General features: G+C 33.3%; 5 protein-coding genes across 6 annotated transcripts; all 5 read left to right on the top strand.

Moving 5' to 3' along the window:
• Window positions 1-61: 61 nt before the first annotated feature.
• LOC133668878 (phytyl ester synthase 1, chloroplastic-like) lies at window positions 62-9,064 on the top strand. Of its 2 annotated transcripts, none has more exons than XM_062088871.1 (13): window positions 62-1,192; window positions 1,432-1,483; window positions 1,867-1,922; window positions 2,830-2,988; window positions 3,097-3,198; window positions 3,315-3,421; window positions 4,592-4,713; window positions 5,516-5,624; window positions 6,142-6,275; window positions 7,095-7,464; window positions 7,908-8,021; window positions 8,391-8,471; window positions 8,598-8,738. In XM_062088871.1, exons 1-13 carry the CDS (start codon window positions 733-735, stop codon window positions 8,607-8,609), a joined length of 1,878 nt encoding a protein of 625 aa, XP_061944855.1. In that variant the 5' UTR covers window positions 62-732; the 3' UTR covers window positions 8,610-8,738. The 2 variants fall into 2 exon arrangements, with proteins under 2 accessions (XP_061944855.1, XP_061944854.1); XM_062088870.1 differs by having other exon boundaries at window positions 72-1,192; window positions 8,391-8,476; window positions 8,598-9,064.
• A 2,120-nt stretch (window positions 9,065-11,184) lies between these two features.
• LOC133669807 (uncharacterized) lies at window positions 11,185-12,618 on the top strand. Its single transcript, XM_062090110.1, has one exon. The coding sequence runs from the start codon at window positions 11,445-11,447 to the stop codon at window positions 12,330-12,332; it is 888 nt and encodes a 295-aa protein (XP_061946094.1). The 5' UTR covers window positions 11,185-11,444; the 3' UTR covers window positions 12,333-12,618.
• Window positions 12,619-16,378: 3,760 nt separating this feature from the next.
• On the top strand, window positions 16,379-17,287 carry LOC133669954 (putative defensin-like protein 184). Its single transcript, XM_062090291.1, has 2 exons — window positions 16,379-16,572; window positions 16,918-17,287. Exons 1-2 carry the CDS (start codon window positions 16,464-16,466, stop codon window positions 17,088-17,090), a joined length of 282 nt encoding a protein of 93 aa, XP_061946275.1. The 5' UTR covers window positions 16,379-16,463; the 3' UTR covers window positions 17,091-17,287.
• Window positions 17,288-19,432: 2,145 nt separating this feature from the next.
• LOC133669952 (putative pentatricopeptide repeat-containing protein At1g12700, mitochondrial) lies at window positions 19,433-21,596 on the top strand. The gene has a single exon (XM_062090289.1). The coding sequence runs from the start codon at window positions 19,582-19,584 to the stop codon at window positions 21,409-21,411; it is 1,830 nt and encodes a 609-aa protein (XP_061946273.1). The 5' UTR covers window positions 19,433-19,581; the 3' UTR covers window positions 21,412-21,596.
• A 1,571-nt stretch (window positions 21,597-23,167) lies between these two features.
• On the top strand, window positions 23,168-24,971 carry LOC133669953 (uncharacterized). The gene is made up of 2 exons (XM_062090290.1): window positions 23,168-23,340; window positions 23,561-24,971. The coding sequence occupies exon 2, from the start codon at window positions 23,734-23,736 to the stop codon at window positions 24,559-24,561; it is 828 nt and encodes a 275-aa protein (XP_061946274.1). The 5' UTR covers window positions 23,168-23,340; window positions 23,561-23,733; the 3' UTR covers window positions 24,562-24,971.
• Window positions 24,972-27,999: the final 3,028 nt, after the last annotated feature.

Here is a 27,999-nt window from a genome sequence, read left to right as displayed (position 1 = left end):
CGGTCTTACTTTACAAAAATGTCAAATGATCATGGCGAGTCTTCAACTCCGGGCAGTGACAGTTGAGACTCTTGACTCGTCTAGAAGTCACAGCTCACAAGTAGTGTGCCAAGCCAGACACCACAACATGGACGACTACAAACAAGAGAAGACAACATTGGTGTCATTTTCTATTATTAAGTATGTCTTTCCTAGCCCCACGTTTACTGTTCGCTGGTGATTTATTGCCATATGATAATACAAAGAATTCAGTAAGGGGCATGGTGTACAAGCTACTATACATCTCAGCTTGCTTTTCCGGGGTTGCTACAAAGAGTTTTCCAGCTTCTCTTTTATTGCTGCCCGGTAGTTGAAGTCAGTGAACCTTGAATAAGGCTCTAAAATTACTCTCAAGAAGCGTGTGATTGTTTCAGTTAGAATGTTTTTGGGGATCATCTAATTTAATATTGCAGCTGGTTTTTAGTGCAGTGCTAGATTTAAGGGTCCCAGGCTTCTCAGTTGCGGCTTGGCAATTGAGAAAGGTCTCAAGGGATCTCATTTGGTGAAATCTTGAACTTGTATTTTGAATTATTTGTAAGAGGGTGTGCTTGTTTTGGAGTGACAGTTCAAGTTTTTGCTCTTTTTAAGTTTTTCTTGCGAGTACTTGAAAAGGGTCCCAAGACAGCATACAGTTCTAATCTGTTTTTGAGGGGACTACTAGTGTCTAAACTGCCTTTCGTTGCCTGTCAAAACATGGCATCGATTTTTACTTGCAATATTTCACCTTATGTTGCATTAAATTCGGGAAATAATCCTCGGTTTGGGGTGAGGGCTCAAAGTTTAGGTGGTGGTGATTCGACAATATTGTCATCTGATGTGATTGTGGTAAATGGAACTTCTTTTGTTGGACCGGAAGAGAAGAATGGGGCTCTGATTGATGGAGGCAGTGGGGAGAAAGTGAAGAATGGCACTTTGATTGATGGAGGAAAAAATGGAAGTTTAAAGCCTAGAATTGAGAAAAGGTGGGTGAAAGATGCTGTTTTCAAAGATTTGGAATTATTGTGGGATGATGGTCATGGGACCAAGACTGTGAAGGATTATCTTGATGGAGCCAAGGAGATTATTAAGCCTGATGGTGGGCCACCTCGGTGGTTTTGCCCTGCTGAGTGTGGGCAACCGTTAAAAGATTCACCAGTTCTTCTGTTTTTACCTGGTAATTTTTTGCCTGTTGAGATGAACTCTCAAGTTCAAATTGAAGTATTGCAAAAGAAGGAACACTCTTGACAGATGGACCGATTTTCTAGTTGATGAGTTTCTAGCTTCCTCAAAGTTATTTTGTTCTGTAAATGTTTGATTAACTATTTCATTGCTATAAAATTATATGTGTTAAGGTTAGGAGATTACAGAATGATGAATTGTTTTCTGGTTTTTTTTTTTTTTTTTTTTTTGCAGGGCTTGATGGTGTTGGCTTGGGACTTGCTTTGCATCATAAAGCTCTTGGGAAGTAAGTTCTTTTATTTCTACCTCCATTACAAGTATTGAAGAATGAACTTGAAATATGTGCATACCTTCCTGGAAATTTTGGGTTTTCTCTGAATTCATACTTTTCAAAACATTCTTTCCTGTTGCCAGAATAATTTGCCAGTTGACAGTTCACATTAAGATGGTATAGTTTCTGCTTGTCAAAGCTGCTTGAACTACTTATGATTTTCTGCACTCGTTATTTATAACAAAGGGATTCAACTTTTAAAGAATTGTTATGGATCTTAATCTTTCAATTTCACTATTCTATCCCGTGTAATTGAATTCTTGGGGATTCTTATTTGTTCTGTCATTTTCAGTGCGGTTAAATAAATGGTTTTACATTTGATTTTTGGAAAATTGCAGGGCATTTGAAGTTCGATGCCTTCATATTCCAGTGTATGATCGAACAACATTTGAAGGTATGGTTTTTCAAGGCCTCTAAATTCATCGGTCTTCCTTTTTTAATTATTATATAGCAATTCATTTGCATTGATAATTTAGCAAACGTTTTGAGTTGAGATTTCTTATGATAACATGACCATCCATGTGAAAATAGATTGATAACTAATTGGTAAAACAAGGTTTGTTTTATACATTACTTAAAAACGTGTTTTTTTACCTTTTGATAATGCAAGGATTGCTGTTTTTACTGCTTGTGTGTCTCTAATTTCCAAATGCTTATTTTCTATGATTTAGGTAACACTTACACCTATTCTAATTAAAATATTTTAAAAAAGTATTCTGCCTTCAATCCTATTAATAAAAGCACAGGGTAGTTCATTGGATTAAGCTTATTTGGTTTAATAAAACTCTAGATATGAAAAACACTGATTAATGGTGATTATTGAGAAAAAAGCTATTGCAGAAATATTTATATGGATCTTCGGTACACTTCTTAGAAACCTCTATGGTAAGTATCTTATTTCCATTGGAGAATGGTTACACAAAAGGAGGTTTGAGAAGATAGGTTTGCTATTCAGATCTTTGCTATCTTGGCTTCTTCACTCTTTTGCATGGATTCTTAGTGCCAGAATGAATGGCTGACTTTTTACTAATTAAGAGTTTTAATACTTGAGCTATGAAGCTCATATCCATTATCTTTTATCTGCTAAGTTATTGTGTATGAATATATTTCTGGAAATATTCATTTGTAATGGTCCTGTATGGTTCTTCAAGTCCCTTGGCAATGTGCATGTTTGCTTGCAGATGTGATCCTCTTGCTTCTTCTTCTTCTTTTTTGGTGTTCGGACATGCCAAATGTGTTTCCTTTTCTCTTAAATTATGCTTGTTACCTATCACTAACTCACCATGATGTATTGCCTGCAGGGCTGCTGAAAATTGTTGAGGAAACTGTGAGGCTTGAGCATGCTTCATCTCCAAATAAGCCTATTTATCTAGTGGGGGAGTCCTTTGGAGCATGTCTAGCACTTGCTGTTGCTGCCCGTAATCCTAAAATTGACCTCGTACTTATACTAGTTAACCCAGGTGAGTTTGCAGTATTTTGCTCTCTACATACTGCTAATAACTTTCTGATTCAAGATCTTAGGATGATAACCTAAGAGGTAGTCTGACGTCCCTAGCATTTTATTTTAGCTACATCATTTAGCAGGTCACAGCTTCCTTTACTCCCTATTTTGGAGGCCTTGCCTGATGGATTACACGATTTATTTCCCTATCTTGTTGGCTTTGTTACCGGTACAAATTCCGTAGCTTTTTTACAGTTACTTTTTGCTTCTTCTTTTTTCCTTGTTTGTTTGTCATGGAATCATTTCTTTATCTTGTTGTTTGATTGTTCTTTTTTGTGACTTCAGGTAATCCAGTAAAGATGGCAATGGCCAATATCGAATACAAGCTTCCTCCTAGACTACAATTTCAACAATTGTATCACAATCTTACTGCTTTGCTACCTTCTGTTTCTGTAAGAAACATGAACACTGCTTAGCGTTTGCACTTTTTCCCCTTTTGTTTTGTTTTGTTTTTTCTTGTCTTATTTGCACCCTTCTTCCCAGTAAGTTACTGTTATGAATAGCTAAATTAAGAAACACTATAAATATAAAGCAATAGACTTTCTTGTATTTTATTGTGTGATATAGAAGAGAAAAATACACTTATTCAGTATTTAAGGTCATATGATATTATTTTCCTCCCTAGTCCCTAACCAAGATCAATAGTAGTCTGGATAGAAGTTATGCTCATAGTAACAGTGGGCAAGATGGTAGTGTTTATGAAAGCTTGTTTGGGCCAATTTATAAGATTATGATAAGGAACAAAATGACAGTCAAACGAACTTTCTGTTGGGTTGTGTGAAATGTCGAACTGCTTAATTGTCAGAAAGGGTTAACTGAAATAATGATCTGCATTTTGGTAATCTTATTAATTATGTAAAAGGGTCAGTTGTTGAAGTAATATCTGATTAAGAAACAGGACACTGTCTTTAAGGGGATAAATGCATCAATAGATGAAATTTCATATTATCATTTGAAGCTATTGTATGATTAGGTAAATATATCATTTTTTTTTCATTATTAAGGGAAAGTTCTTTGTGAAATTTATTGGTTTGATTCATTTACTTGGATAGGAATGATTATTAAAACACTAAAAAAATGCTCTAGATCTAACCTATTATTTTGATATCCAAAGAAGGTTGTGTAATATCTTCGACTTGCATATAATAACTAATACTGAATCATGCCAGTCCTCTCTAATATACAAATTTTAGTTTGTGCAATGGTTATCTGTGGGTGTCTAATTCACCATGTCCTAGTAATTCCCTTCATCTTTCTGGAAGATATTAGGTAGCTGCAATATGCTTTGTTCTCTCACTTTGATCATAACAACTCTACTTGTCATGTTTTACTCAGCATGTGGCAATCACATGCTAATTATTCTCAAGTATTCCCACCAGTTTTCAATGATTCACCATGCTTGCTTTGGTGATCCAAGTTAATTATAGCATCATGATGCTCACATAGCTACACACGCACACACCAACGATACATTCTCCTCATGTACCTCTGGTTTGTTTTCTGGCCAATCCTTTCTTTAGATTTATTTTAACTTCTAGTATTGTTTGTTATGTTCATTCCAGGTTTTGTCTGATATCATTCCAAAGGAGACTCTTATTTGGAGATTGAAACTGCTTAAATCCGCTGCTGCTTATGCTAATTCCCGACTTCATGCTGTAAAAGCTGAAGTGCTAGTTCTTGCCAGGTTTTTATTCTCACTACAGTTAATGCGATTCCTTTACACAATTTCTGTTCATAAGTTGTTGCCTCTCTTTTCATTGTATATCTTATGTTATCTGAATCGTCCTTGAACATCTCTGCTAATTGTTACTGCGTCAAGATTATCACTGATAATGCTACATCTGTAATTACTGTGCTATGTTACAATTATTATTTTTTTCTATTTCAAGAGGGAAAATAGTAATTTGAGCCTTGCTTGACCTATAGAAAGCAGAGTCTCAGAACAAAATTTTCTGCAGCTCTTGTAAATATATAGAGCCTGGCATATGAAAGAGAATCAAGCATACCGCATTTATTTTCCTTGTTGTATTTCTCTCTCTGAAGCCCATAACTAGTGGATACTATGCTTCATAAACATCTATAAGAGGGACCTTAACATATATGAACAAAGTTGCCCTTTCCCATGCGTTAGTGAAATCCTGCAGGTTCTGCACATTTATGTGCCTAGTTACCTCGAGACCCCGTGATGCCTTTGAATACTCAACAAATTATATGCCTAGTTACCTGTAAACCCATGATGCCTTTGAATATGCTGTAATTTGCAATGAACTTCTATGTGATATTAATAACTAACACATCTATGATTTGCAATAAACTATCCAAATATTTGTGTTTGGATGATGTATTTATGTCTTGTAGGAAAGGAGCATTTTCTTTGGTCGAGTTTTTCTTCTCATGACTGATTCTTTTGAGATTCCATATGTGACTCACTCTCAAATTGGTTAATATTGATGGATGTTGAAGATAGTGCTGTGTTTGTATTGCAGTGGAAATGATAACTTGCTTCCTAGTAAAGATGAAGCTCACCGTCTTAAAGGTTCATTAAAGAACTGCAAAGTTCGTTACTTCAAGGACAATGGGCATTCCATGCTAATGGTGAGTGAAAAAAAGTGGCGTATCCTTGTGTCTAAAATAAGTAGAGTAACTGTGTAGGTAAGTCTGTATCGTAAAAGGCTCTTTCAAATCAACAGGCTTCTGATCGCAAAAAATTTTGAACGACTTTCTAATTGTAAATAAAACACGTTCATGTATCATCATATTAATTGACTGGTTCATTATTGGTTTGAGGATCTGTATCATCATTTTAAATGACCCTACTTTGTGTTATGTTTACCGTCTATCATGTATGCTAGATTCAATGATTCCATTGATGAGGTAGTTCTTGGAGTGAAAGCCCATACAATCATTTCCTGTAACTCCTCGACCTTGGTTTTCTGAAAAGAGGTCAATCTTGTGAAACCGGTGTTTAGAAACTTAGTACCCCACCAAAATAAACATTTATTGCATCCATAAATTGTACATTTTGATGCTCTGTGCAGTAAAGCTTTATTTCCTTAACGCTAATTCATTTTTGGAAGACTAACATGACTTCTTCTTTTCATTTCATTTGCAGGAAGATGGTCTTAATTTGCTTACAATTATCAAAGGTACTTGCAAATACCGTCGCTCAAGGAGGCTTGATTTAGTCTCTGACTTTCTGCCACCTAGCATGTCTGAATTCAAATGTGCATTTGATGAAGTGACTGGGTAAGTCAGCTAAGCAATTTGTTATATGCAGTTCCTGGATGTATGACTATCACTTTGTGCTTAGAATGATATGACATGGAGACTTGACCCTGGTCAAGCCAGAGCATTCATTGTTATTCATACATGGTCCAGGCTTCTAAATAATATAGTGAAAATTTTGACTTACATTTCCCAATCTTCTCTGTCTATCCATCAGCCATTTGCTCTGTATGGGCGTCGCAGTTCACTCTCCATTTCTTCATCTTCTTTCCCTTTCGTCTTCTTTTCTGCTGGTGGGGTTACACAACAAGAGAAACAACCCGGCCATCAATAACCCCTCCCATCCCGAGTGTAAGCCTGGTGTGTCTGGTTGATAGTGGCATTCTCTCCTCTCTCTTTCCTCTTAATCTTCTCGATTAGAAATTCCATTAAACATTGATGCATGCTAGCACAAAGCTGTTAATGTTGATAAATTGCTGCTTTATTCTGTTATTTCACATTAAGTTTAAGCGACAAAAAATTATAATAAAATTCTCTTGTAGTTCCAGCAACCAGACAAACGATGTCCTCTCTTCATGAGTAGATCCCTAAGAAAATTATATTGAAGCAGACAACAACCCTAAAGTTGTTCGAAAATATACCACATACGTTGCATGATTTATGAATTATATGAATTAAGCTGACTGGAAAGGAGCTTGGTCTAAATCCTAGGCTTAGTTCTCACAGTTTGGGCTTCCCTGCAGACCAGCCTGAACAACTTTTTTTATGTTGCATCTCACGCCCTAAAAGTTTGTCTAGGTGTGGCTCAAGCTGATCGTATTATAATCATGTGATTTCCAGGTTGTTCCGCTTAGCTACTTGCTCAGCTGTGTTCTCCACTCTGGATGATGGCAAGATAGTGAAAGGTCTTGCTGGGGTTCCAGATGAAGGTCCTGTCTTATTTATTGGCTACCACATGCTGATGGGACTTGAAATTTATTCTCTTGTAGATGAATTCTTGAGAGAGAAGAATATTATGGTTCGTGGCATAGCGCACCCTGACCTATTTTCAGAGATTATGGAGGGTTCATCTACTGAATTTTCTGTATCTGATTGGATGAAAGTAATGGGTGCGGTACCTGTCACAGGAAGAAATCTTTTCAAATTACTTTCAACAAAATCGCATGTGCTTCTTTATCCTGGAGGTCAACGAGAGGCTCTGCATTACAAGGTATGCCAACTGTTGAGTTCCTTGTTTTCATTTCAACAAATTCTTTTTAAAATCTAAAAATCATACATTCTAGAAGTTTTGTAATTTTGTATGGTGAATATCTTCTTCATTTCAATTTTTAAAACAAGTAATAACATGAAGATGTAGTGTCAGTTTTGGGAACCATCTAAAATATTTGCAGTCTAAATACTCTTTGCCCAAATCACAATGGCTTCCACCTGGTCAGCACTGCCTAGACCTCTGACCACCTTCAAAGGCACTAGCTAAGTCACCTCCATACTTCTCTCTGGAATACTGTGAAATTGGATGACTCTGAACCTTCCTCCTGTGCGAAGACATCACACGCATCAAAACACAATGCCTTATTTGGTCTTTTTAAATATTGCGTTATATTTTCCCAAATGTTTGTGACATCTTTAGTCTCGTGCTTCTTTAATTTGCAGGGTGAAGCATACAAGTTAATTTGGCCTGATCAACCTGAATTTGTGAGAATGGCAGCAAGGTTTGGGGCCACAATTGTACCATTTGGAACTGTAGGAGAAGATGATATAGCAGAAGTAAGCTTTGGATTTTATTTACATCAGTTTCTTATATATATAAATATTAGTCCACGAACCTTCTTTTGATGGTTGAAACATTTTTTTCAGTTCAGTACATGACATTGCAAAATCTTTCAATAGACGCATCTTTCTATATTCAAATTCTTGTTGGGGAAGGAATACATAACTGGTTTTAGCTATCTTTATTTTCATAGCAGTGTTACTTTCACAATATCTGTTTCTCTAAGATCTCCCTCTACTCCTGATGAACCATTTAGTTTCCTCTCCCCATGAAACCCTATAAAATATTGTTTTCTTTTTTTTTTTCCAGACTTGGCTTTGAAATCTATGGTTATCATGAAAAGATTTCCTTTTTCTGTGTTGCAGTTGGCTCTAGATTACCATGACTTGATGAAAATCCCAATACTTAATGACTTCGCCAAAGACCTTATGAGCAAAAGTTCTAGAGTAAGGTGATTAACATTTTCCTTGTAAATCATGCAATCAAGTTACTTCCTTGTAATTGAAAGTAGCCTAAGGTGCTGCTGTTTTTTCATTGCTTCCACGTTGACTATGATCTGATTCTGATCACAGGGACGAAAGTAAAGGGGAGGTAGCCAGTACAGATTTATTCATCCCTGGGCTTTTACCTAAGATACCTGGCCGCTTTTATTTTCTGTTTGGGAAGCCCATAAAAACAAAGGGAATGAAAGAGATGCTGGAAGACAAAGAAAATGCAAACCAATTGTACTTGCATGTAAAATCTGAAGTTCAAAACAGTATCGCCTACTTGTTGAAGAAGCGAGAAGAGGATCCCTATAGGAGTATCATTGACAGAACAATATATCGTGCATTCTATTCTCCTATGCCTGAAGTTCCAGCATTTGACCCTTAGAAAATATAAAGACAAGGCACTTGGCAGACTTGAAATTGTTACCGCCATCTATGCTTTAAGCTGATTTATGTATAGAAACAAGTGCAAGTGTGAAGCATATGGTGCTCTTTTCCAGGTTCTGATAGTTGACAAATAGCAGAAGGAAACAAAAAGGGGGGGGGGGGGGGGGGTGTTTAATAAAGCAAGATTTAGTTTTTATTGTTTACTCAGTATTGCAGTCTCAGACATTCTTTGTGCAGATTTGGTAGACTGTAATGTAATATAGAAAATGTCAATCGATTCTCTCTCTTTGCAGATACATTACATTCCGTACATTCTATGAAACTTTACATCACTGTCCATACCAGTTTTATGGATGGAATCAATGACATAAAGGGTGAGCAGTGACATATTTCATTTCTAACTATCCAGATTGTGTTTATGTGATCTTGGTGGCATTCAGACTGCTGACAGTAGCTGATGAAAGAATGATGATACTGTGACAATTTGGAGATTTTAGAGACAAAATTGGACAATCTGCACTTACGAGGTGATCATTTTCTTAACACTTGTCTTGTGATTCTCGTTATCTGGTACAGCATCACCTAAAATGATATTAAAGAAAGACCATTCAGTTCTTTATGATTTGCAACTCTTAACAAATTAAACTTACCCGCAGAATCAGCCATGGCAGGTTCCCATTTAAACTCATTGGTTGGTGGTGCAAACAATGGTTTCGTGTTTTTCTCTGTTTCACGTGAAAAAAGTTTCGAAGTAAAACAAACTGTGTTCTTTCACGCGCATGCGGAAATCATCATAAATCTAAGCAGGGAGACACACAGTGTTCTATATTGAATTGTTTGGAAATATTATTATTTTTAAAAATATTATTTTTACATCAAAATAATTTAAAAATATAAAAATAAATATTTTTTTTATGAAACGTTTAACGCAATTCCAAATGTCTCTTGTCAACTGCGAAAGCAAATGTTCCTGCATTATGCTTTCACAAGCAAACGTGCATGTCAGGAAGACATTAGCTGGAAAGCTAGCATTCTCTTTTTACAATAGTATGCATGTTCAGTGGTGTGATAAAAAAAATTAAAATAATAATTTTTTTAACTTTTAAATTTTATTTTTTACATCCATACATCAAAATTTAAAAAATTAATTTAGAAAAAAAAATTAAAATTTTTAAAAAACACGTTTTTCCACACTCCCAGAATAATGACGAGGGAATAGCAATTTTCAGCGGAGTCGAAGAAGGAACCTCCTACTTTTCCTTGTTGCGTAGGTATTCAGAATACTGCACAAGTTGGAGAAAATTACGAAGACAAGTTTGTCTGAAATTGAAACTAGAGCAGGACTTCATTGGTCTTGCGAGTAATGGAGGTCGCAGTCCAGGATGAGCAGAATGCGATTCTTCAGACTTTTATTTAGCGGTAAAGGAGAAGAGGCCTGAGGGGGTGGGGATTCCTGTTGTAGAGCATGGACATTTTTAATATCGTGGTGTTCATTGTTATTCCATATGTCCAGAAAACATGGTGAAAAACCAAAGTTGGAGAAGCTTTCTGTGATGCGGCCTGAAGGGAAAACTAGGAAGGCATAAAACGTGAAGGGCTTGAGAGAATCCTTCACGAGATGCTTTTCTCACTCAAAAAAATAAAAGTTCGAATAATATTGTTAAAAAACTATTCTGGAAATAACCTACCATTGGTATTCGGCCAATCTATGCTGAAAAGAAAAGAAAACCCTGAATTTTTTTTTGTGTTTTTATTGTTATTTTGATGTCCTGATATCATAAATAAACTTTTTAAAAAATAAAAAAACATATTTATAGACAAAAAGTATTTTGATACATAACCTATATTACAATTCCAAAAAGAAAAGACACAGTTAGACTTGCAACAAATCCATATACGTTACAGATCCCCAGAATCTCCTGCATCACTTTGTTCAGTCCCGTCAGTAATTAGTAAAGGAAAACATTTGAGGCTTCTAGCTGTAGCTCCTGTGCCTCAGTTTCAATTTCGTTCAAGTTGTGGATATTGCCATTTTTAGGGTAGAATCTAGACTTCCCAAGTCTCTGTCTCACCAGAAGTCTGTTCTTTCCTCTTTCTTGGTTGCTGATTAAAATGGTTTACAATTATATATTTCACAGGTAGGCAAAGCAAAAGTGATTCTCTTATCCTTTTCTTTCTCCTTTATTCTTGTTTGGGGACACCATATATTCTGCAATCTTCGTCCTCAAGGAGCACCCTCCTATCAAAACAACTTTTCCCATGAGAAGGCATCGGAGTTCACTCTCATGAAATGCTTAGAATATGATTCTGCAGCAAGTTTCTTGGTGGATTGAACTTTAAGGGAATCTCAAAGTGCAAAGAAAAAGACAGCATAGGATCCTCTCACTCATTGTACTGGTGAACCTTACATCATTCATTTGAACAGGAGAGCCCAGATTTTCTATAAAAGAAGAAGTTCTAACACCCTTCATATGCAAGAAAAGGAATCCAAGTGCTTGAGCTTAGAGTCTTTTAAGGGAAGAAGTTCCTACACAAAGCTGAGTGATGGCCGGGATTGGTTACTCAAATAGGGGCTACTCCAGCTACGATCCACCCAGCTCTGATGATTATGGTAGCAAAACATGCTATGTTTCTGATCATGTGTGCCGACCAGTCATCATTGATGCTGATGGGAGGAGAAGGCCTCTAATTTCTTACCGTGTTGATCAAAATGCAGATCACTATGTCACAAAAACTGAGACGTATTATCAACAGCATGTTCATCCACCTATGGAGTATGAAGACAAGGAGGTCCCTCGCTGGTCAGAGGAATATCATGGAGCTGAGAATAAGTTCCGTGGGCCTCTGGCTTCAGCTGATGGTCGCCCTCAAAAAGTAGAGGAATTCATCACCAAAGTGCAAATTGAGGCTAGCCAACCCAAGGAATATGCTCCTTGGGATGCTTCATATCGGCGCCAGACCCCAAAAGCCACAGGCTATGATGGCTACACTGATGGCTATGATGAGCGCAATGGTTTCAGCAACAAAGACTTGCTTAAGCCCAGCGGTAATGCACATCGAAATGACAACTATGATGATTATTACCGCAAACAAGGTAGCAACATGGAACCAACCATGAACACCAGTGGTGGGTGGGCAAGGCCGAGTCATTCAACATGGGCTGCACCACCCAATGCTCCCCTCTCTGGAGCAACAAATGATATCAGTGCAGCTGTGGGATTACTGAGAGAAGTTGCAAAACCTTCTGTCTCTACTTCTCCACCATCCCGGTATAGAGATCCAACCTATGCAAATACCATTGACAGCAAGGAAGCTGCAAGGCGATATGGCAACTTCAATTTTTCATCCAGGCCATATGCAAGAGATGATAGTTACACATCAACCATTGACAGCAGAGAGGCTGCAAGGAAATATAGAGGCTCAGCAGTGTGAAATCCAAATCCAGAATGATTAACTATGTCTACGAGCAATTGGTCAGGCCATCTACAGCTTCCTGAGATGACTTCACAAGTTTCTTGGGGCTGCAGGCTTATTATCCACTCTACAAGTACTTACTTTATCTTCCATTTACCAAGTATACCTATCTGGTGTTGCAGTCAAGTTGTCCTATATATGTGTTTGATGTCGCCTATATCACTACTTCAATAAGGCTTCTCTCTAAGCATTTGCAATATATTAATGTACAATTTCCTGTTCTATTTAAAGTGTTTTTCACTGATTTCTTCTGCATCTATAAACATTGTTTTGCTGGAAAACATGTAACAAAAGACTATCGAATTACTCTTTTCAGCTTCAAGCATTGTTAGTCTTCTGTAAAAAAATAACCCAGAAAAAACCCGATTACTTTGGGTTATTGCTTGCTGAAGGGACAATTCACGTTGTTGCAGAGTGCTAAAGTGCAGAGCAGTTAACTGCCTTGAGCTTTGGTGGCGCGGCCGAACCTAATTAGAAAGAACAAGAAAACAAAAAAAAAAAAAGGAAAAGGGCAGAAACAAGAACCCTACACGCCTGTCATTTCTCAGTTATTATCCTCTCCATATATCTGCTAGTAAAAAAAGATTGGAATGGCTTAAATATGCCTGTAACCGGCCCCAAGCAGAAAATGAAGACTGAATCTAAAGCATATAGGAAAATAAAGCTAAAAACCCAAAAGTAAACACAGAAAAATAACAAAACTCAATAAACAGCATCCATCGAGCTTAATTTGAAGGTCTCAACCGGCATAACAGGCTGGCCCTGTTATCGAATATGATTTATAGAATCTCTTGATAATAAAAATCATGACTATATCCGTTAGAACATGTACATTTGATTTATAAAACTTGTTTGATAAGGTTTTCACGTAGTACAGTTGCAAGAAATCTTTATCCAGGTGTACAGAACCTCTAGCATCATTTGCTTAGGTGGGACTTGGGAGCATAACTAGATAATTAATTACCTTTAGAAAAAGCAAATCGCATATACTCTTTGCCTTCCTCATTCATCTTCTTCTTTACCTTTCACTGTTATTGACCACCCAAAGCTTACTCAATCGCATAAAAAAGAGTCAAGGAGTGTGTGCAATATGAGTCCGCTTCTAACCCAGAACAATGGGTAGGCGTGCGAGGGCTTACAAAGTTAGGCTCAAGCGTGCTAGCAATGTGAGTCTGCCACGCTAATGGAGAAACAAAAAATCAAATGTATTTGATCAAACAACACCCAAAAAAATTGCGATCGAATATTTTATTAAAAAATAGCATTGATGATTGTATAGAAAAAACACTTTCTAATATAATAAAAAAGACCATGATCTTATAATAAAAAATTGAAAATTCAATAGTACGTTATAATTTTATTTATCTAAACCGACCAATAATAAAATATAAGAGGAAAAAAACAAAACAAGCTAGACATGCCTAATCCATTAGAAAGAGACATCACCTGTGTGTAGGCGACATGTTATCCATCTTTAAATTAAAAATAATATAAATAATATTTTATTTGTTGTTCAAGATTTTGATGATCTTCTGGTTATCAAAAAATCAAAGTGGGAGCATTTTATTAAAAAAATCATTTTTCAACTCATTTGTTTTATCTAAAAATACCTAAAAAAGAACCTATAGACCCTAATAAACTCGTTTATAGGATAAAAAACCCTAAAATTGGTTTTTTTAAAAAATACTTAATTCAACCTAAATTCCAAAAGCTTCATTTCCCATATTTACTCTTTTAGGCAAAATTACAGTAAAGAATACTTATATATAATTTCTCTCATCAAATGAAACTCATTAACAACAAGATTTTGATGATCTTCTGGTTACCAAAAAATCAAAGTAGAAGCATTTTATCAAAAAAAAAATATTTTTCAACCAATTTGTTTTATCTAAAAATACCTAAAAGACAACCTATAGACCTTAATAAACTGTTTATAGCATTAAAAACCCTAAAATTGGTTTTTTTAAAAACTTAATCCAACCTAAATCCCAAAAGCTTTCTTCCCCATACCTGTTCGGGAATGGGATTGTGATTGTTTTTCAAAGTGTTTTTCGTGCTGAAATGCATCAAAATGATATTTTTTTATTTTTAGAAAATCATTTTTAAGATCAGTATATCAATATGATCCAAAACATATAAAAAAATTAATTTTTAGTAAAAAAATAAAAAAAATTGAATTTTGGTGAACGCATTCTTACTTTCTTAGGCAAGATTACGAAAAAGAACATTTATATATAATTTCTCTTATCGAATGAAACTCGTTAACAACAAGATTTATTATTTTTGTGGTAAAATCGATCCTAACGATGACTTTCTCTTTATTCAATTAGAATGGGCAACTTTCTCTTCTTTCTCAAGTCAAGAGATTGAGAAGCAAACAAAATAAAATTTTGGATAAAAAATAATTTTTAAAAATCATAAGAATTGTAAATGTGTAAGTTACAAAGAAAAAAAATCAAAGTTAACTCAAACATTATTGTTTTGAGGTTGAGGCTGAACAAGCCAACCTGCTACCTAAATGTCAGAATGAGTCAGACCTAGTTTGAAAACTATGTATAATACACAAAAAAAAATCTCTCACCAGTTGAAAAAAGATTTTTTAAATTAACTTTTCAATATATTTTGAGATTGGTTTTGCAAACCATGCTTGCTTATGTTACTATACTCGATTTAGTTGGACCATGAAAGTTTGCAAACGGTGACGCATCAAATGCAGTACAACTATTGAAGAAATGGTTGGTTGAGGATTCTCTGCAGATTCATCCACATTTCAGATATTATTGGATATGGAATCTGATGATAAAATCGTAAGTCAATTTATGCGTGGAAGCTCTCAAGGTAGAAAAATATACCATATAATTTATGCGTGGGATAGTTTTCTAGAGAGGCATCAAATTAGAAGAAAATTCTGCAGTAACTCTACAGCATTTTTCCTTCAGACAAAAAAAAGAATTATTACCATATAATTTATAGCGATGGTTATATACTTGATGGTGGACGAATTGGTTGCCTCCATATCCTGTACCTGTTTGTGACTTAACTTTTCGATTTCTCTAGCATGTGCATCATATTCCTCCCTTTACTGTTTTTGAAACCAGAAAACTGTCAAGTTGAAGGCGTAAATGGGGCATGTGTGTTATTATATCAATACTTGTTTAGTTGTCAGTAATTTTCAATGGATTTTCTGCAGCTGTGAACCTGTGCTCTAATAATGGCTAAATATGATAGCAGATACAAGAAGGTTTTGAGAAATTGGTATCTATAGCGCAGAAGGGGAGAATACTGTAAAAACCAATCCAATGGACAGGACACTGTTCTAGTTGCAGACCGTCAGTTCCAAAGAAGTTTCTTGGGGCATGTAAGCGTTGATTTCAGATGCCCGTTGACATGTGCTAAAGGTTTGGATTACATTGTTCCAGGATTGATTCCTTGTTTCTTGGTGGAGTTACTGTTCCTAAATCATATCCTTAGATTGTAAGTTATCTCAGAAAGTAGACTACAGTTAGGCAAGGAAAAGGTGTCAAGAACTAGTTAAGCAAAGGTGAATGTGTGTTACATGCTTCTCTATTTAGCCACAAGCATGCGCATCCTGCAAAGTTCGCAGATTGGATTAACCAATGAATCCTTGATTCTCTTACCACAACAAAGGTGGATCGTATGATGTCGAGCGGGGGTTGGATTTCAATTTGTTGATGCCTGAACATGTAATAAGCCCTGGCTTCAAGCTGTTGCCATTGGCCTCCAGAAAGCAGATATTGAAACAGATTAGGTGAATTTAGTTTGGCACAGACTATAAAGTGATGCTTACTTTCAAATAAGTTATTGAACAACTGACAAATAATTCCTGGATGCTGCAATATTTTAGGGTATCTTCAACATTTCTTTTTCTAGAAGAAAGCTACAGAGGCCCAGATCCAACAGACTTTAATGACCCAACTCTGCTATTACATCTATTCTTTAGCATTCTGATTGGAAGATCATGCAAATGGCATGATAAAAGCAAACTGAATCACATTTGCACCATGGAGAGCTTTTGCATGCTTATCCTTAACGTAAATGAAAGGGCAAAAATAAGCCCTATAAATAGCAATGGTGCCAGAAGGCCTCTTTATGAGCTTAGTAGAGAACTTGAGTGCGCTCTTGAAGATGGTGAAACTGTCTACTCTCTGTTTCCTGTTTGTCCTCTTCCTTGCCTCTGGTATGATCTTGATGATTGGTATTTCTTACATAGAAGTGTCGGGCTTGTTTATCTAGAAATTAATCTATGGATTCCAGGCATCATCTCTAACATCGCGATATCATCAATAAGGAGATCTAGACTTGTTCTGTAATCTTTACTGATGACTCCCATTATCATCTCAAGATCATGCATGGTAAAACATTAATGACAATATTGAAGCTTGATTCTTACCATTAACCGATAGAAGCGATCACTCTTTTCTTTTCCTTGTGTGTAAAATAAACACATAAAAAGGTGAGTTGCTTTATGCAGATCATTTGATGGATGATGGCTCTATAATTTATTTATATTTTTGTCTTGCAGATGAGAAACTAGTGCTCATGGTAGGAGCAAGAGACTGCCACAAGGTATGGACCTGCAAAGGTCAAAATCGTTGCTGGGAAGACTGTAAGAATCGATATAGCGGAACGGGCCTCTGCGATTTGTACACAGCACCACCTGTTCCCAAGCAATGCTTCTGTGCATATAAATGCTAGTCTTAGTTTGAAGCATCGTGTAGAAAGCTAAACAAGACTTGAATGAATAAATGACAACCTTTCTCAGTTATCATAAAATGTATTTCCTAGATATCTGGAGTTCAAACCTCCTTTTAATATACAGTAGCTCTTTGAACTGTGTTGTACCGTGGGTCATATATTTGATTTTCAAAAAAAATAGATATATGGGTTATTTCGATGTGTTTTCTCACATGAAAAAAATCTAATATCTAAATCAAAATATTTAAATAAATTGATAATTATATATATAAATAAATCAAAAAAATTGTTAACAATAACTAAAAAAGAACTGAAAAAAATAAAAAAGTATATGTAAATCAAGATATTTGATTTATTAGGTTGTGTTTACTGAATTTGTTTATTAAACTAAATAAAAGATAATAAAAATAGAAACACGCGTGAAATTGGTTGGATAAAAAAAATATTATGCGAGGCTTAATATATTAAAAATATTATCTAAAAATAGATATTTTTATTTATAAAAATAAATTTCATCTCTATAAAACAAAAGGAAAATATAAATGAATCAGAATAGTATCTTTAAAAATTAAAAATTAAAAAAAAATCTATTCAAAAACATGTGCAAAACTTGTGGCTTAAGTCATGAGATCAGAATAAATCAATAAAAAAGAAGCTAAAAATAACTACAAAACCAATTTTTTAAAAAAAAAATAGAGAACAATAAAATCTAAAAAGAAATTGAGCAAAAAAAAAAGATGTTGAATCGCATTAACTTTTCAAACTTGTAACATTATTCATTAGATCAAAAACACCACAAATAAATAAATAAATAAACAAATCATTGGACCAAGATAATCATATTAGAGGTTTGTTTACCTTGAAATTGTTAAGAAAAACATATCTAATCTTGATAAGATATTTTTATTTTATGTTGATTTCAAGTTTTATGATTGTTTTTTAGGTCATTAATAGGTTTTTTAAGTTACCTAAGATGTTTTCTAACTGTTTTAAGTAAAACAAAATGGGTTGAAATGTGGTTTTTAAGTTTGAAAAACTATTAGCACGTTTCATGTAATTTGATTCTTAAAAAAAAAAATTGAAACAGATGACACGCCATCTTCCCCAAATGCAAAGGGAAAAAAGGGTTCAATCACACAAATCCTAATGAAATTGGTCCGGCAAGTTATCCTGGCCTGCTTGGCCTAGTAATGCATAGCCTTTTCTTTTTAAAAAAAAATCTATTTTTTAAATTAATGTTTTTTTATATGATTTTTTAAAAAATTATTTTTTTATTTATATTTATATTAGTGACTTTTATATCTTTTATTTTGTTTTAAAAGTCTCTTTTAAACTATGGTTATTTTTTATGCTTTTAATTTTTGAAAAGATTTTTCTGATTCATTTATAATTTTTTATTATCTTTTATAAAGATAAACTTTATTTTTGAAAAATAATTGTTTTTATTTTCAAAATATTTCTAATATCTGCAGCCTTGTATAGGATTTTTTTTCCTTTTATTTTTTTAATCAATTTAATATGTGTTTATTTATATTATCACTTTATTGATTAAAAACTTTATTTTTATTTTCAGATAATATTTTTAATATATGCATCTTTACATGATATTTGTTTTTTTTTTATTTTTATTTTATTCAATCAATTTAATAAATATGTCTATTTATATTATCGTTTGATTGAATAAAAAATTATCTTAAGAAACAAATTTAACAAACACAACCGGATAAATGTTTCATCTTGTAAAATTAAATATTTTGATATATATTTATCTCTTGATTTTTTTTAGTTTTATTTTTAGTTATTGTTTATGATTTATTTAGTTATTTATTAACTTACATAGTGCTCGATTTATTTGATTACATATATGTATAAACTTTTTTATTTTCATTTGGAATTCTTTTAAATACAAGAACATGTCAAAAAAACTATGTATACAATTTGTTTTACTAGAAAAAAATATCTCAATCGCGGTGAAACGCAGGTGAACCATCTAGTATTCATTTAAATTCTATCAATTGCTCTATTTTTTTATGATGTGATTATTTCTCAATAAGTACATAAATTTTAAATTTTTTTATTTGGATATACTGATCTTTTAAATTCAATTGTATTAACCAAGTAATTTAATAAAAGAATTCCCTTGCTATTTGCAAACACATAAGACCCTTTCATTTGTTGAAGATGATAAATATTTTAATTATGCAAACAATTTATTTTAAAATTTTAATTAAATATAAAATAGTTTCTAGTCTCAGGTCTCCACTACATGGATGGCTTGCAAATTATCAAAATAGAGATCTTTTTCTATTGGGCTGTGAAAAAAAAGGGCCATTGGGTTCCTTCTGGTTTTTCCGTTCGCTTTTGTTTTAGGGCACGAGAGAGAGACTGATCCTGGAGTCTGAAGTTGTGAGAGAGATTAGCTACTTTGGTTAGCTTTCACCTTCTTTATAAGAACACCAGGAGACGACAGCTTTTGCTTTTGCTTTCGAACATGATGATGCGGAAAAGCCCTTTCGCAGCTTCTGCTTCTTGTGTTTCTCAGCTTCTTCAACAACAACAAATGGAAATGGGTACTTTTCCTAAATTCCCTTCTTTCTTATTCTTCATTCACCAGCACTTCACTGCTTCTACAGCTTCTACCACCAATATTAGTCCTTCCTCGATAACAGATGGTGGGTTTTGTAGTGATTATAGCAATCCTAATAGTGTTGCCGATGCCGTTGCTTCTTTCAATCAGTTGCTTAGCATTCGTCCGGTGCCATCCATTGTGGAATTTAACAAGTTATTAGGGTCCATTGTGAAAAACAAGCATTACTCTACTGTAATCTCTTTCTTCAAACAAATGGATTTGTCAAATATCAGACCTAATGTTGCTACTCTTACCATTTTGATTAACTGCTTCTGCCACTCCAACCATCATCACATTCCTTTTGCATTCTCTGTTTTTGGTAAAATGTTCAAACTTGGACTTCAACCCACTCTTGTCACTTTCAATACCCTACTTAGCGGCCTTTGCTCCAAGGCCAAAATAATGGATGCAGTAAAATTGTTTGATGAGATGGTAAAGATGGGGCATGAACCTGATGTGATTACTTATAGTACTATAATTAATGGTTTATGCAAAATGGGCAACACGACCATGGCACTTCAGTTGCTCAAGAAGATGGAAGAAAAAGGTTGTAAGCCAAATGTGGTGGCATATAATACAATCATAGATAGCCTTTGTAAAGATAGACTGGTTACTGAAGCCATGGATTTCTTTTCTGAAATGGTCAAGGAAGGAATTCCACCAGATGTTTTTACTTACAGCTCAATTCTGCACGGTTTTTGCAATTTAGGACGAGTGAATGAAGCAACTAGCTTGTTCAAGCAAATGGTTGAAAGGAATGTTATTCCAAATAAAGTGACATTCACTATTTTAATTGATGGACTCTGCAAAAAAAGGATGATTTCAGAAGCTTGGCGTGTTTTTGAAACGATGACTGAAAAGGGTTTAGAACCAGATGTTTACACTTACAATGCTTTGATGGATGGATACTGTTCTCGGAGCCAAATGGATGAGGCCCAAAAATTGTTCAACATCATGGATCGCAAGGGTTGCGCACCTAATGTTCGAAGTTATAACATATTGATCAACGGGCACTGTAAGAGTGGAAGGATTGATGAGGCAAAAGGACTCCTTGCTGAAATGTCTCATAAATCATTGACTCCTGATATTTTCACTTACAGTACTCTTATGAGAGGTTTTTGCCAAGTAGGGAGACCTCAGGAGGCACAGGAACTTCTTAAGGAGATGTGCTCTTATGGCCTGCTTCCAAATTTGATAACTTACTCTATTGTGCTAGATGGCTTATGCAAGCATGGCCATTTGGATGAGGCATTCGAACTGCTCAAGGCAATGCAGGAGAGCAAGATAGAACCTAATATTTTCATTTATACTATCCTTATTGAAGGGATGTGCACTTTTGGCAAGCTTGAGGCTGCAAGGGAACTGTTCTCCAATCTTTTTGTTAAAGGAATACAACCTACTGTGGTTACATATACTGTCATGATCAGTGGACTTTTGAAAGGAGGGCTATCAAATGAAGCATGTGAGTTGTTTAGAGAAATGGCAGTTAATGGCTGCTTGCCGAATAGTTGCACTTACAATGTCATAATCCAAGGATTTCTTCGAAACGGTGACACACCAAATGCAGTACGACTAATCGAAGAAATGGTTGGTAAAGGATTCTCTGCAGATTCGTCAACATTTAGAATGTTATCGGATCTGGAATCGAGTGATGAAATCATAAGTCAATATGCGTGGAAGCTATCAAGATAGAAAAACGAAGTGAAATTTTCCTATCAAGTGTAGTTTTCTTCAAAATAGTTAGGTTTTTGTACACCCTTTCAAGTGGTTGCACTGCTCATATTCTGCAATTTCTTACGCGCCAGTGACTATTACTAGTAATGTGAATAGATGATCCATTAATTGATTATATATTGATAATATTTTATTTATTGTAAGTGCTTAAGACTATCAGAACGGCAAGATGGAAAGTTGCAGTTTCAAAGGGAATACAGTTGCCGGTATCTGAATGTTAGTGATAATAAAATGGCATTGCAAATGAATTTCGCTTGATGTAAACTCTTACTTTGTATTTTCATATTGAGTGATTAAATTGAAAACAAAAGCAATTATACATGATAATTAAAAGATAAAAATAAAAATAAACAAAAAATTAAAATCAAATCAAAAAAATAAAAACTTGAATTAAAATATCAAAAATAAAAAGGCTCAACCTGTAATTTTATTTTAAAAGTAATTTAGTTATTTTATTGTTTTAGAAATTTAAAAAAATGCATATATCATTGAACAATTATTTAGGAGGTGTTCGGTATGTCAGACAATAATGGACTTAACATGACAATTTTTTTGTGAAATTGTTGGGCGCACATTTGGACACTGCAAAAACTAATTTTTGTTTTCTTCAAGGTTGTTCTAGTAAAAAAAATTTCTCCCCGATAAAAGAAGTAAGATAATATTATCTAATTCTCTACACAAGGATTAACATGAGCTGATACATATTAATATAAAAAATAAAAATAATTATTATTATGGTTTTAAAATACAATTAGAGGATCAAACTAGGGTAATGTCCATTTCACAAATTGGATTGACCATTAACTCGGGTTAATGCAATGATAAAAATAATTATCAAAATAGTTTAAAAATCAAACTTGGGAATCGATTCGGGACAAGATTTGGGTTACAGGTCAAGTTAATCATTAACTTGAATCAATATAAAGATAAAAATGATTATTATTATAGTTTTAAAACCCAACTCGCGGGTCAATTTAGATCAAGATCAACGTAAGGATAAAAGTGATTATTATTATTATCATTGTTTTAAAAATCCAACTCGATGGTTAACTCAAGATAAGTTCTCAGTTATGGGTAGCGAGAGTCAACCTAACTTACGAGTTGATATGTGACAACGACTAAGTCATAAATTATACATATATAAAAATCAAAACTTTTGATAAAAAAATTTTAAAAACAAATAATTTTTTATTTATGTTTTATCTCGGATATTGTAGATTAACCGAATGAAGGAGGATCAAGGATCTTTTAATTTTTTTAAACTCAGAATAATCCAGCTCGGATCGATTTTATCCGTCCATTATTTATCAAAAACAAAATAAGCTAAGCAATAGACAAGACGGCTATTTATCCAAATCAATCCAGTCAAATCAATACTCTCTAGCATAATGAACACTAACTTTAACAATAAATGAGCCATGTCAGAAGAACTAATTATACCCCCTAATAGTATCCTACTGTTGGGGAATATAGTCTAAATTGTGTTTTATAAAATTTTAATTTTTTTATTTTAATTTAATTTTTTAAATTATTTTAATATATTTTTAAAATAAAATACTTTAAAAAATAATTATTATTATACTTTCAAACCGAGAAACGGCATCCATCATCAGATCGTCTCATGTTTTTTGAAAGGATAGAGATAATTTTACTGTAACAATAAATATATTGTTTTTCCGCCTAGCTACGCGTTTCAGATTTTTGTCGGTATCATGTATAATTAAACTTTTTTTTTTCAGCTTGTAATTGTACTAAACACTCTCTCTCCACCCTAACAAATCTCCACCGCTGCTTTCACTGTTCACACTTCTTATTATCTCACAAATTTTCTATCATTTTCTCGGGAAAATTCCAGCTGAAGATTCTGACTTCAACATATACTTTCAGGTAAGGAGACTCACTTACCGTTGTTGGGTTTTCAGTAAAGATCATTTCTTTTTAACATTTTGATTCTTTCTTGAACTGGTTTGATCTTTTTTGGCTGTTTTTTCATCTCGGTTTTGTGTTATTTTATCGTATGTGAATCTATTGGGATGCTAAATATTGGTTGCTCTTTAAAAATGCTGTCTTTGAGAGTTATTGAAATTCAATTGTCTTATTTTGAGAGATTGATTGGTACTCGGAAGAATCCGAGAGAAAGTTGCCCCGATCCAGCTGGCCACGCTCGCAGCATCTCATTCACACGTGAACCTACGCGCCGCCTCCACTCCGAGACGGTTCCCTGCTTCCTCCTTGCAGGTACGCTTCTTATCATCTTTCAATCGCACCGTGACTGTAAGGATGGCTCTCCCTCCGTCTGCCCAAAACCCAGTTGTTGAGCAGCAGAAAGTTACAATATCAAACAAACATGGTGAAAAACTGATAGGCTTATTACATGACACTGGATCCAACGACATGGTTATATTATGCCATGGTTTTTGTTCCACAAAGGAAAACGATATCATGGTGAATCTTGCCAAGGCATTAGAAAAGGAAGGAATCTCTGCCTTCCGTTTCGACTTGGCTGGAAATGGGGAAAGTGAAGTTTCATTTGCATATGGAAATTACTGGAGAGAGGCTGATGATTTACGTGCTGTAATCGAACACTTCCGCGGAGCAAGCCCAAGCAGAGGCATAAGTGCAATTCTTGGGCATAGTAAAGGAGGCGATGTGGTGCTCCTATACGCTTCAAAATATCAGGATATCAGCACAGTTTTCAATGTTTCTGGCCGTTATGATCTGAAGAGAGGCATTGAAGAACGAACTGGAAAGGGTTTTATGGAAAAGATCAAACAAGATGGATTCATTGATGTTAAGGATGGAACGGGGAGTGTCATTTATCGTGTGACCAAGGAAAGTCTGATGGATCGCCTGAATACTGATATGCAAGAAGCATGTCTTGCGATCAAGAAGGATTGCAGGGTCTTCACCATTCATGGTTCTGCTGATGAAATCATCCCAGTGGAGGAGGCGTTAGAGTTTGCCAAGATCATACCAAATCACAATCTACACATCATAGAAGGAGCAAATCATTGCTACACTTCACATCTAACTGAGTTAGCATCTGTTGTGTCGAACCTCATGAAAGCAACCTTAAAGCAGGGCAACGATACCGTTAGAGGCACTTGAGGGTCTCGTTGCTGTGGTTAATCGTGTGACTTGTTCTGTTTCTGTCCCGGGTTTTGATTTTCTATGTGCATACCTATCACCTCCGCGGTACCTAATTTGTTCCTGGGCTTGCAGAATGTCTAGTAGACTGTGGGGAATAGTTGTGGTGCACGCAAGCTGGCTCGGACACCTCACGTGGAAAGAAAAACAAAAAAAAAAGATACCCCTTAGAGCTCGGTAATGATGTGCATCAAGATATAAAAATGATACCCTAGATGGCAGTTGATCCAGGATAGTGTGGTTTTCGCTTTTTTCATGCTGTTTTTTCCAAGAATTGCTGGGTTTGTCAAGGTCTAACTTTTTAATGTGCTTGTATTTTCTGGTGGGTCCATCTATTAATAATACAAGCATTTAATATCATTAGGAAACAAGTTTATGGAATTGCTTTTTTATTGTTTTTTATGCATGGATGTTAAAATTTTTTAAAAAAATTGAAAAAATAATTTAATATATTTTTAAGTGAGTTATTTTTAAAAAGTATTTTATACTTGTTTGGTATTACAGTGTGATCAAGTATTTTATATATATTTTTAGATTATTTTGATTTATTAATATAAAAATAAATTTTAAAAATTAAAAATATATTATTTTGATAAGTTTTTAAATTAAAATACTTTAAAAAATAATAATTACTATAATATTAAATACCACATCATTGTACCAAAAAAGCATTAATAATTTATTTGTTTTTGTATTTTAAAAAACTATTTTTGAAATATAATTTTTTTATTTTTTTATCTTAAATTATTTTTTTTATTTTGATATTATTTTAATACATTGATATTAAAAATAAATTTTAAAAAATAAAAATATATATTATTTTAATATATTTTTAAATAAAAAAATATTTAAAAAAACAATTATAATTTCAATAAAATAAAAAGTTCTAAAGTGCACGAGCGGTAGGATCCATATTTTAAAGAAAATTTGCTATATTTTTCTTGCATGTGTGATTATTTTTTTTTATTTTTTTTTGGTTTTTTTTTAAAGAGAGTATTTAGAAACAGTAGTTCCAAGATTGTAATCAATTAAGAGAGACGCCAGGGAAAATTTAGTTTTGATGGACGAAAATCACTTAAAAATAAAAAGATATGTCAAAACTTGTTGAATGTTTTTTTATAAAAAAAAATTAACTCATGTCAAAGTTTAAAAACTATGGATATGAGTTTAAGTTTTAGTAAATATTTACATTTTATTAAGTTAGTATTTATTATTTTTTTATATAAGTTTTAAAAAACAAGTTAAGTCATGTAAATAACCACAAAAATAAATATTTCCTGGTTTAATTTTGATCATTAGCACCACAATTGAAAATTAATTAAAAATAAATATTCTCTATTAATTATTTTCTTGTTTTTCTTTAAATAAATAAAAATGTTTATTTTTCATGAATCATGAATTTTATATTCTCTAAATCTATAAGTATTTTTTATATATGAATATTTTGAAAAGAAATTTCCAATTACATAAATAAATTAATACTCCCATTCCGGGTTTTTTATTATTATTATTAACTCTCGTTTGGGGTGGAGGTGGGTGGGTGGGTGGGGCGGGCACACGCACAACTTTTCTTTTCTTATTTTTTTTTTTTTAATTTCCTATGAATATTAATGATTTTGGTTTTGACCAGACTAAAAGACTATTTCTTAATTCATTGCGTGTAAGCTCTCCAAAGGAGATTATCATATGATATGACCGTTGTTTTTGGATCCCAAGGTACCTTTACCACATGAGAGATTCCGATTTATTTCTTATTTATTTTTTTAATTTAGAGTTTTATTTAGAAAATTCCATGGTGCTTAAGAATAATCAGAGATATTCTATCAGATATTCATGATGCTTACTTTGAAAATTAAGAAAATTAAGAATATAACATTTATGGTTCACCCAAAAAAGAAATACCTTCATTTAGAATTTATTTTTCTTATTATATTTTGTTTATTTCTTTAAAGTGAGTTAGAGAGTAATTACTGGAATATCTTTAGCTATTTCTGACCACCATAAAATTATTCATTTTAAATTGTTTTAAATAATAAAAAATATAGAATTAACGCCTTTTAATCCAAAATTATTTTTTAAAATATTTAAACTGCAATTCTAGACAAGCTTTATTTTCAAGCTTCTACGTAGTTTTGAGAATGTTCACAACACTGAACAAATTATGTTTTGCCAGACAGTTGAAAATCCAACGATATTCAGACAAAATGGAACGAAAAGAGTAGTGTGTTTTTTTTCGTAGTTATTTAACTAGTTCTAGCCCGTGACATTTCAATGCTTAGGAAGTGGATTAGTCTAAAGTTGACATGATTAGCATAAGTCCATGTAAAAAGCTAAAAAAAAAAGCATGATCAAGCTTTTTAAATTAAGATCAAACTGAGTTTTGAGAAGATTTTGACCGAAGCCGCAAAGGTTTTATTATGTTAATTTTAACAATGTTTTAAATTTTACTCGGATAAGTTTTAAGTTGATCAAATCTTAGATTGACCTGCAAAACTAAATCAAGTTTAATACCGTTAATTTGTTTTAATGATAAGTCTACACAACATGATAATAATAAACTAGTAATTACTCGAAAAACAAAGTAATTTTTTAAATATATTAAAAAAACTTGGGATACTTATGGTGTTTTACTTTTTAAATGTTAGTAAAACAACTTAATACATGTTTTTAATTATTTTATAATAAATCCAAATCATAGCTTTAATTCTTGGTGGGCGTGTTTATTTATTGTTTTAAATGACTTATTGTTTATTATTTGTTTTAAAAAAATAAATGGAACAAAGCCAGACGTGTGGGCCTTACTTGTTAAGTGCACCGTCCTCTAGGCTTGGCCCTTTCATGATTTTTTTATTTTTTTTATATTTTTTTCTTTGTTTTTTTTTACATTTAAAAAAATCATTGAATTCACTTACTCTTCAATTTTAACATAATTTTTAAATACTATTATAATTTTTTATTTGAATTTTAATATTTTTTTAATTATTATATATTTGATCTAAAAACAATAATACTGATAATAAATTATTTATAAGAAATCAATTTAAATTAGTTATTTATTATTAAAATATTTTAATAGATTTGGAACATGATTTTATTATATTTATAATTTTTTAAGTTTTCAATCACACAAAATATGAACATACCATTTTGATATATTTTTTTAAAAAATTACTTAATGATCATAATTATTTTTAAACAAAAACAATGTTTTTAGTTAAAACTATCGTGCTGACTAAAATAAGTAAGAGATACATTGATATGAAAAATTATCTATTAAAGAAAAAAATCAAAATGATTATATTTTTAGTTTAATGATAATACTAGAGAATTTTCCAAAACCTAATTTTTTTTCCAATGTTAGAAAAGTTCAGGCCCCTCATAGCTTAACATGAACATACC

Source organism: Populus nigra, chromosome 12 (assembly GCF_951802175.1).
Source record: "Populus nigra chromosome 12, ddPopNigr1.1, whole genome shotgun sequence".
In the NCBI taxonomy this organism is placed as follows: Eukaryota; Viridiplantae; Streptophyta; class Magnoliopsida; order Malpighiales; family Salicaceae; genus Populus; species Populus nigra.
Note: the sequence above shows the minus strand (reverse complement) of the source record. Positions and strands in the feature narration are given on the sequence as shown.

Excerpts from the sequence above, each read along its gene's own strand:
- LOC133668878 (XM_062088870.1), top strand. The coding sequence starts at position 733 with ATGGCATCGATTTTTACTTGCAATATTTCACCTTATGTTGCATTAAAT. Across the intron at positions 1,484-1,866 it reads CATCATAAAGCTCTTGGGAA|GGCATTTGAAGTTCGATGCC; the intron begins GTAAGTTCTTTT and ends GGAAAATTGCAG. Across the intron at positions 8,022-8,390 it reads GAGAAGATGATATAGCAGAA|TTGGCTCTAGATTACCATGA; the intron begins GTAAGCTTTGGA and ends TCTGTGTTGCAG.
- LOC133669807 (XM_062090110.1), top strand. The coding sequence starts at position 11,445 with ATGGCCGGGATTGGTTACTCAAATAGGGGCTACTCCAGCTACGATCCA.
- LOC133669954 (XM_062090291.1), top strand. The coding sequence starts at position 16,464 with ATGGTGCCAGAAGGCCTCTTTATGAGCTTAGTAGAGAACTTGAGTGCG. Across the intron at positions 16,573-16,917 it reads TGTCCTCTTCCTTGCCTCTG|ATGAGAAACTAGTGCTCATG; the intron begins GTATGATCTTGA and ends TTTGTCTTGCAG.
- LOC133669952 (XM_062090289.1), top strand. The coding sequence starts at position 19,582 with ATGATGATGCGGAAAAGCCCTTTCGCAGCTTCTGCTTCTTGTGTTTCT.
- LOC133669953 (XM_062090290.1), top strand. The coding sequence starts at position 23,734 with ATGGCTCTCCCTCCGTCTGCCCAAAACCCAGTTGTTGAGCAGCAGAAA.